Source organism: Danio rerio, chromosome 21 (assembly GCF_049306965.1).
Source record: "Danio rerio strain Tuebingen ecotype United States chromosome 21, GRCz12tu, whole genome shotgun sequence".
Lineage (NCBI taxonomy): Eukaryota > Metazoa > Chordata > Actinopteri > Cypriniformes > Danionidae > Danio > Danio rerio.
Window position 1 is genome coordinate 43,854,856 of NC_133196.1, and position 10,492 is coordinate 43,865,347.

The 10,492-nt window shown below is 36.8% G+C and overlaps 1 protein-coding gene across 1 annotated transcript; it reads left to right on the forward strand.

The window, feature by feature from the left end:
* Positions 1-404: 404 nt before the first annotated feature.
* pdk3b (pyruvate dehydrogenase kinase, isozyme 3b) lies at positions 405-10,222 on the forward strand. The gene is given in 4 exon segments (NM_001080688.1): positions 405-593; positions 5,388-5,529; positions 9,216-9,287; positions 9,483-10,222. Coding segments are annotated over 4 exon segments (531 nt in total). The 5' UTR covers positions 405-490; the 3' UTR covers positions 9,697-10,222.
* Positions 10,223-10,492: the final 270 nt, after the last annotated feature.

Sequence of the window (10,492 nt, forward strand, 5' to 3'; positions counted from 1 at the left end):
GTGGGCTGGTGTGGCTACAGTGCCAGGGCTGATTTAAAGTCCCAGTCCGCCCCTATATATATATATATATATATATATATATATATATATATATATATATATATATATATATATATATATATATATATATATATATATATATATATATATATTAAATAATAAAAAAAAACTTCAGTAAAATAGTAAAAGATTCAATCAAATCTCTTATTAATGGGTGTCCGATGAACCTCGTATGATAAACTAAGGCAAGAACTTACCATTACTTCAAATTAAATCTCTAATCTTGCTATCAGCGTAATGGATCCTACAAGTGATAACACGCGCTGTCGCGTCACGTGACACGGATCACACGATTCTGCCTGATGATAAACTGCACAACAAGGCTGTCGTTATAGCAACGAAATAAATCATGAACTGTCGAAAGAGTGACAACAACATTCAGCCTCTCGTATTCAGACTGCGTGGTCGATGAAAGACGAACTTCAAAATCATGAAACTGTTTATCTGCCTACTGAAAGATGTCACACACAAAATCGAGTATTATTCGAGGTTTTCGCCCTCGCCGATGTCAATCAAGCAGTTTCTGGATTTCGGTGAGTAATGTAACATTACAGCAAAGTCTTGAAGAAGCGTTGCATTATTTGTTTGATGTAGATTTGTCTGATCATTCTTATGCGTTTGGTGACTGTAGTCCTTAATTTTACTAATTATTCTGCTTGATAAAATCAAAATGTTGACTATATTATAGGCTATATATTAACATCGAATGTTAAGGTCAAGTGAAAGCTAAAGCTCTACTGGCACAGCAGCACTACCATCGGATGAATATAAATAGACTGACTCACCATCACATATCATGTTGTGTCATCATAACTTTATGAAGTTGGTCCAGTTTTTGCAAAGGCTACCTGTTTTTTTAGTATAAGATACAATTAGATCTGTTGTAGAGTATAAGATAAGTTTGGATTTGTCTTGTTTTAGTTTGAATAAATGCTTTACATCTGTCATCTCAGTATATTCATATGTGTGGTTCTATTTTGCACAAAACCCATCATACACTATCAGATTAAACAAACCCATATTATCTAGTAAATAAAAAAAAACAATTTTATATTGCATTACATGACAAATTCATCTACATAATTATGCATTTAAAAGAAACTTTCTTAGTTTTTGTGAAAAGTTGGATTGTACGGAACGCTAATGTTTGTCATTTACATATCAATAATATAAATTTAGTTTAAAGTTTTTTCTGTTATCATTATTTATTTATTTTTGTATAGAATTTTTGAATTTCATGTAGTGTTATTTTATTGTTTGGCCTACAAAATGATTCTTTCACTATGTGGAAAATATTATTAATAAAGTTTGAACTGATATTATACAGTCACTGGCCACTATATTAGGTATATCATGCTAATGTCAGTTTTGACCATCCTTACCGTCAGAACTTACTTAGTTTTTCATGGCATAGATTCAACAAAGTTTTGTTGGAGACATTCCTCAGGTTTTGGTTCACATTTACCTGACAGCGTCACATTTGTTGCACATGTGTGATGTTCATGATATGGTCAAATTTTGGCAACCATATGAATGTTGCAGCAGAAATCGAGACTCATTAGACCAGGCAAATTCTTTCCAATGTTTTGCCATTCGGTTTTAGTGTGCCCAAGTTAGACGTAGCCTCAATTGTTAGCTGACAGCAGTGTATTTTTGGGTGTTTGTTTTGTTCAATTCAATTCAAGTTTAAGTGTACATTCTTTTTCACAATATTTATCATTCCAAAGCAGCTTCATAAAAAGGTACATTACAGTCAAAATTAGAAAAGTTTTAATTGGCCATTTCAATTTGAGGCCATCTTTTTTTTTAATTATTTATTTATAATTTTACAATATAACAAACTGCACAATTGACAAAAAGATTATTCAGCATTACAGTAAGTACATCAGAGTATACAAATATAAAAACATGTACATCAACAAATCCAGATTATGTTACTAGATTCAAACAGGAATCAAACAACAGCAAATGAATCAGTGTCAGTGTGATAACTATGGGTATGATGAAGGCACAGGTCAAAGGGTTCATAAAGGGTCCATAAAAATATTCCAGGTTTGTAAAAATATGTGTTTTTTTAAGCTGTATGTTCAATATTCCAAATGAAGTGTGTAATTTATGATATTTTTAAATAATTCAAATGTTGGAGGGAGTTCCTGTTTTCAGTTTAACAGAATACATTTCTTAAATACATAAGAAATCAGACCTACCCTTTTGGTAAAAAAAGAGTCTGATACCTCACTCAGATCCCCCCCAAAAAGATATATTAAAGGAGTCTTCTTGTGACAATTTTATCCTTAGACTATATCACAGAAAACTCATGTACATTATCCCAAAACTCATTTAGTTTTTTACAGTTCCAGAACATTTGCATAATGGTGCCCTTATGTTTCTTACATCTATTACATAAAGGCGAGGATATATCCTACTGAGGCGAGCTGAGGTCAGATATATATTCTTTGTATAAATTTGTAATTTAGTTCAATTATTTTGTTACTAGAAAATGAAAAAGATATACATTTGTTTACAACATTCACTGATCATCATCAACATTACAACCAAGATCTTTTCTCCATGCGTTTTTAATGATATTAAAGAAGACTCAGCTTCTTCTCTTAATATTGCAAATATCTCCAATATCTTTTCCTTCAACACTGAAGTATTCTCTAGAATGTTTTCTAATTTAGATGATTCCAGTGAGACCCTTTGCAAGGAAATCATTTATTAGGTGTCTAAGTAATCTTTATTGTCAATATCATACTCACGTTTTAATCCAGAAAAAGATTTAAGTGTATCGGCGGCCATATTTGAAGTGAAGTTGATTTATAAACTAATTTCGAGAGGATCACGTGCTTATGATTGCTTGCAGCCGGTTCTGCATTATTCATTTTATGATTGACCAATCAGACGATTCCTAAGCCACTATAAATACCCTAAGTTCCAAACAACAGCCATCTTAGTTTCGAAGAATCCCCCCTTCCACCCCTACTCCTCCTTTCCTAGATGGAAGGCACGATGGCCCAGTGGTTAGCACTGTTGCCTCACAGCAAGAACGTGACTGGTTCTAGTCCTTACCAAGCCAGCTGCATTTCTTGGTGGAGTTTACACATTCTCCCCGTGCTCACGTGGGTTTCCCCTGGGTTCCCTGGTATCCTCCCACCATCCAACAACATGCAACTTAAGTTAATTGACTAATCCAAATTGGCACCATAGAAGTAAGTAGTTATCTCTTAAGAGCAATCACTATCTGTACATTAGCTACTACAGCAGGGGAGTTCTCGAGATCTACCTGAGCTCAAACTTCCCTCTCACCTAACAAATGGGAGGGAGCCCCAGGCTCAAGGAACTTATGAGCTCAGGGCGCTCTCCCAGGACAGCATGCCAAACAAGCTTTATCATCAATCATGTTTGAGAACCAACCGGGGCTCATTGTGGAAACGTAGTCCCGCGGACGTTTCTGGAGACCGCGGAATACGTCCCGACGGGTACGTACGGCTGCAGTTTTTGTTTTCGCAAATCCGCGAGAGGCCGCTGTTGTGCGCTTTTTCACATCTCAGGCGCCTCTCGCGAGTGCGGTTCGCGCCCGTGCTGTTCTCGCGTGAACCCACCAGAGGCCGCTGTCCGACTGACCAGATGATTGACTGCGCGACCGGCCAATCGGCCGACCCGCCCTCCTCCTTCCCTGAACCCAACCAATTTTACCGATCGACCCGTCCGCCCGCTCGCTTCCCTAAACCCGAGCAACAGTTTACAAAAAGGCGTCCAAAAAATAAAAGCCCTGATTTTTTTTTTTCTACCGCGTTTTCGGATTTCACCGCGTTCTCACCTAGTTACAAAACTCGTTCACTTAATTTTTGGGATTCTGTTTTTGTCTTACCTGATTGCTGGAACCGCTTTTCCCTGGACTCAAAACTGATCGCCGTGGTCGACTCCTCTCCGCATCTCGAGCCTGCCGACGTACACAGTGAGCTGAGTGGACAAATGGGTTGCAGCAGGGAAGCCCTCCTCAAGGAGGTAAGCGGTTGGTCGGCCGGCCGGCAAGTGCAATAGGGAACAGCGTCACACCGCACCGCAGCGTTCGCTTGAAAAAAATTAACGCGGCCGTACGTACCTGCCAGGATGTATTCCGCTGTCTCCAGAAACGTCCGCGGGACTACGTTTTCAGAATAAGCTTGGGTTGGTGTGAACTCTTAAAACGTCTCTCGTGCAGTATGCTCTTGCATTATTTTTTAATGGGAAAACATCAAATTCTCTAAAACTGTTTGCCAAGCTAATGATCAAATGTCATATTTGGAATCAAAATTAAAGTTAAACATCAGCTGTCTCTTAAATTTTGTTTCTAAATGAATAAAACATAATAATTGGACGAATAATTCGGCGTCTGATCACGCTGAACTCATGGAAGAATTCCCAACTTGGTCTTGATGGCAAAACACCATCCCAAAATGAGTGACATTTGTTTTCTAGTGTGTAGCTGGTTCATGTAAAAGTACAGATTTCAAGCTTCACGTGGAAATATTTCTCATGTCTGTGAAGCAGGTATTCACTGTGATTCCCGTGCACTTACTGACCCCAGAGGAAACCTTGCAGTCATGAAAGCACATGTCTGGTCCAAGTCCCTCCATCTGAGAAACTTCAGTCTGATGATGATATGTTTCTGTACTTGTAGGCGGGGATTCATTCGCTATATCGACCATTACACTTTTCCCCATTGAAAACTACAAGAGTGACATGCATGCCTTGTGTATTGTATAGTCTTTGGTTGTGTATCAGTTGGAAATTATATAAATATAGTTAACCTGCTGCGGTTTTACAGTATATTGTGTCCTTGCATAAAGGTGATGTCTATGTGTATAAAACATGTTTAATGAAGTGTATTTGTGTAATAAATATTTGTGTTGTCCTCGAAGTTCTCCAAAGGAAGGGTTCAGAGATACTCTTCGGATGTAACAAGTAGTTATTTGAGTTACCTGTCATCAGCTTGATTCAGTCTAGTGATCCATTCCTCGCTTACCTCTGGCACCAACAGGGCATTTTCACCCAAAATCATTTTTTTCCAGTATTTTCACCCATTTCATTTTTCAGACCATTCTCTTTAAACACTAAAGATGGTTGTGTGTGAAACTCCCAGAAGATCAGCATATTCTGAAATCCTCAGTCATGGTGATGATCGTTTTGCTGATTTTGTTTCTGATGACTTGTTTGTGTCTTGTTCGTTTTTCGGCGTTATGCAATAGTTGTAATCCTGCTGCAGAATTGCACACTCATGCATACAGAAGCACATCAGTGGAAAACAAAGACTAACTTGTTCTTGCTTCTTGTTTAACCAGGCAGGGAAAACGCATGTGAAAAAACCTCCTACATGTTTCTGCGGAAAGAACTGGCGGTGAGGTTGGCCAATACGATGAGGGAAGTCACCTTGTTGCCCGACAGTCTCCAGATCCAGCCGTCTGTCAAACTGGTGGAGTCCTGGTGAGGAAGGCAGGTGTGATGATGATAATGAGGATGATGATGATGATGAGTGTGAGCTGTGAGTAAACAGTGTGCTCAGACAGAGTGAGTCTCCTGAAGCAATATGTGACAGCATAGGAATCGTGAAGGTTATAAAGCAGAACTTAAATGTCAGGTGGAAGTGAATTCCGGGAATACTGAACTGCAAATGGTATCAGGAAGATAAAGGGAAACACAAAATGTAACATTTGTGTTTTTCTTTTTAAGATTTATTTATTAGATTTTTTTGACAGTTAATAAACAAAGTAAAAAGAGACAATAACAGTACAAACAGAAAAATATATATGGCTGATTCCAGCGTTATGGATGTGACATTTGCAGTAAAAATTCAAAACATAAATTCGCAGTGAAAGTATACGTTAACATTATATTGAACCATCTGTTTATATTTTCCAAAACAACTAACCACAGAGTTATGGGATCAAAAAAATTCAATCTGTGAACATTTTTATACTTTAAATGAGGAAAATAAACAAGCGTTATGGATGTGACAAAAAAAGTCTGCGAGTTTACAGTATACAACATATTTTGTAGAAATTCTGTGAATTAAACTGCACAACCCAAAATAAATAATGCTCAACAAAAGGATAAGAGTTGGCTCTTTATTGAACAAAACTGATTGATTTTATTTTATTTTGACATTTTAGCATTTTTGAGGGAAAAGCTTTGTTATGGATGTGACACTTTTTCGTTATGGATGTGACAAATGTGAAATTGCCAATTCTTTGACTTTGGTAAATCAAATATAATAGTTTGAAAACATTGACAGAGACATTTTTAAGTATATTTAAAGTACTGTAAAACACTTGCCTGCGCAAAAAATGTAGAAACGGTTTCGCTATTTTGGTGAAAACATTTTTCTTTTCATGGCAAGGTTGACATTTTCATGGAATTGCTCATATATAACAGCACAACAGTGATTAAAAAAATAAAAATAAACCACACTATAACCCTTACATTGTGCGACACACAGTATATGACATGCATAAACACTATATGATGTGCATAAATCAATTTTCAAATTGAGCATATAAACAGGTCTGTACCAAACGTTGAGGTTGACAGCATGGTGTATTAATTAAAATAAACAATAATAATAAAATAAATAAATAAATAAAAAAATAGAAAATAAATAAAAAAAGCGAGAGAAAAGGGAAAATGTATTAAACTAAATAGGCTGGGGGTGGCACATTCTTAAAACTTGTGGTTTTATGTCAAGAAAAAGTTGTATGTTTGTGCTATATCAGCAGCACTAATACCCAACTGGAAGCACAGATCAAAACAAAAATGCAAGAATGGCAACCATTCACTCCACAGTAATTGCCTCAAGTCTCAGAGATTTGACATGTTTCAAAAATGGCAACCAAATATTAGAAAATTTGACCACTGAACCTCAAAGACTATGTTTAATTTTTTCTAATTTAACAAAAAATAAGGCATCTTTAATCCACTGAGTATGGGATTGGGCTTGAGGAGACTTCCACTGCAACAAAATGCACCGCCTAGCTAATAATGACAGATAAGCTATTTAGAAAAATAAAATGGTAACTCAGGGTCAGGGGGACATCTTAAATACGACCACAGCAAAAGAACCCTCTCTCATTTATTAAAAGCGACTAGTGCTTGTCTGGCGGTGAGCAAGCCAAACTGACATGCAATTTCAGAGCGAATATTTAGAGTTGCATGGTAAACAATAAAGGGAGAGACTAGGCGAAATAGCAGTATTTACTTGTGTTTTGTTGTTAAACTAATTAAAATCTACATTATCGATGCTGTAAAAGGTTCCTTATGAAACTGAAAATAGTCTTATCAATCTTTCATCTGAAGATTTTAGTGGCTGAACAACACTTCTGTGAAGATATAACCCATTTGTAACAACAACATCTAACGTTACATCAGCTTTGCGTGAAGCTAACAGTTTTAAAACAGAACATTACCTGTCTAAGACAAATCCTTCAGCAATTGTCATCCTTTCTCCAGCGTGCAAAGGTAACTCCAATATTGATTCAGGTTTTTAAAAAGTTTTGATTCAGCAGGTTTTTATCGATCTCTCTCGTGAACTTTTGGCGGTCGGCGGAGCTGCGTACAAACGGCTGTGCAGTTCAAATCTGCATTTGCTGACAGACAGATTGGGCTACTTATCGGAATTATGAGAGACGTCGGCCAGACTCTATTTAGTTGGATGAACATTTTTTTTGTTTTATGCCTTACCCAAAATATAAAAATACATATAAGTACATTTAGATCATTTACTTTAATCATTACTATTAGACTGTGAAGAGACTTTGAACCAGCACAACAAAAATGCTTCTGAAGACAATCACCTACTGCACCTTTAAGGCATAGTGGCAAAAATTAATAGTATTTTGGCCCTGTGCCTTGATCCTTAAATAGAGCTTTTTTTATTCATTCATTTTCTTGTCAGCTTAGTCCCTTTATTAATCCGGGGTCGCCACAGTGGAATGAACCACCAACTTATCCAGCAAGTTTTTACGCAGCGTATGCCCTTCCAGCCGCAACCCATCTCTGGGAAACATCCACACAAACATTAGGACAATTTAGCCTACCCAATTCACCTGAACCGCATGTCTTTGGACTGTGGGGGAAACCGGAGCACCCGGAGGAAACCCACGAGAACGCAGGGAGAACATGCAAACTCCACACAGAAACACCAACTGAGCCGAGGTTCAAACCAGCGACCCAGCGACCTTCTTGCTGTGAGGCGACAGCACTACCTACTGCGCCACTGCCTCGCCCCAGCTTTTTTGCAAAAGACTTGTTACTTAATTACATTTTTGTTGGTGTTATCTGTAAATAACGCATGTATGGATGTTTTATAGTGTTTTTCTGATAGAATTAAATCAGATTTGAACATTTAAGGCTGACTTACTTTTGTTTGATGCTTAAAAACCCGCCTTTCACTTCTTAACTTTCTCCCTTTTTAAATGACTTTTTAAACGTATTTTAAACTGTAGAAATAGTTAGTACATGTATGTTAAAAGGACCCAAAAATGATAATTCTGTGATGATTTACTCATCCTCCACTTGTTCCAAACCTCTCTGAGTTGATGTCTTCTGTTGAACACAAAAGGAGATCTTTTGAAGAATGCTGGAAACTGGTACCCATTGACTTCCATAGTATTTGTTTATCCTACTTTGCATGTCGGTGATCACAGGTTTTTGGATTTCTTCAAAATATATTCTTTTGGGTTTGGATGTTTGGAAACACTTGAGGGGGAGTAAATAGTGTGTGCTTCCTTTTATTTTATGGATGAACTATCCCTTTAAACTAGGGGTCACCAATCCTGGTCCTGGAGGGCCGGTGTCACTGCAGGGTTTAGCTCCAACTTGCTTCAACACACCTGCCTGGATGTTTCAAGTATACCCAGTAAGACCTTAAATAGCTTGTTCAGGTGTGTTTGATTAGGGTTGGAGCTAAAATCTACAGAACACTGGCCCTCCAGGAACAAATTTGGTGATCACTGCTTTAAACTAAACATTTTGAATGTGCTGAACGTGTTTTTGAGGCAATTGCGCCACCCAGTGGTTATTATGAGCCTTAACGTAGTGAAGAGCCATTCTTTAAAGTGTAATCAAATCTTTCAAAACAAGTCTTGTATTAAGTAATGTCTTTTCTGTGATATCAGGTACAGCCAGAGCTTTGAAGAGCTGTTAAAGTTTGAGAAAAGAAGTCCAGAGGATCCTCACACACTTAATGAGTGAGTCTGCATATGAAAAACTATTTTTATTTTAACTTATTTTTATTATCATTTTTATCAAACATGTAAATTTGCAGTAAAATGCATGGTTAGAAGCTATATTAAATTTAGAAAATTGCATCATTAAAAAATAAATAATAATAATAATAAAAATTATATTAATTTGGATGGGCTCTGATCTTCAATGTGTTTCAGCTTCTTAGAGATGTTGATTAAGATTCGTAACAGGCACAATGACGTGGTGCCCACTATGGCTCAGGGCGTCATTGAATACAAAGAGAAGTTTGGATTTGACCCCTTCATCAGCAGCAACGTGCAGTACTTTCTAGACCGCTTCTACACCAACCGCATTTCTTTCCGCATGCTCATCAACCAGCACAGTGAGACGCCGCGCAATCATGTGATGTGATGGTGAATGTAAAGTAGGGGATAAACACATTTTGACTTCCTTTGTTTGCGTTCAGGGTATCAATCTTTCATAAATCAGTTTTACATTTGTCTAGTACAAGGGTTTCAATTTACAGCGTATACTTATTTTTTCATTATTTAAAATGTAATGTAAAATGTAAAAGCATGCTCCATTGGCAAAGCACATTTTAACATCTGAGTGGCACATTGTAACATGACCATAGTACAGTTTTAAATCGATCAGTTTTATCAAATGAAAAAAAGTTTTAAGGATTTAAAAACAACTATTTTGTGATGAACACACTACACTATGGTCGTAGCACACAGATGTGGCCATGGATTCAGTTAGCAAAGCATTAAAGAACTGTCTAAACTGCTAAATAACATACTGGAGATTAAAATAATAATTTAATAGTTTGTCTCATTTTAAAGGTGCCACAGAATGCATTGATGCAATTATGTTAAATTGTTCTTTGATTTCTTAATGGAATGTTTGTGGCTGAGGAAATTGCAAAAAAAAAAAAAAATCCAGAAAATCTTTGTTTTATGTCTATTTACATTGTTGGCCCTAATATGATATTGTAGATTTTGACCATATTTGGAAGGGTATCGAATAATAATGAGTTCTGCTCTGATGCTCAAGTTGCTGTTGTCAGTGTCTGCTTACAAACACAGCATGATGTACTCACAAATACACATGTGTAAAATAATCATACTTCCTTGATTATTCCTAGATTCCTTGTTAAATGTGGAAAAGAGATTTGTTTTGGATAGAAGGAGTGAGTGAAATACATTTA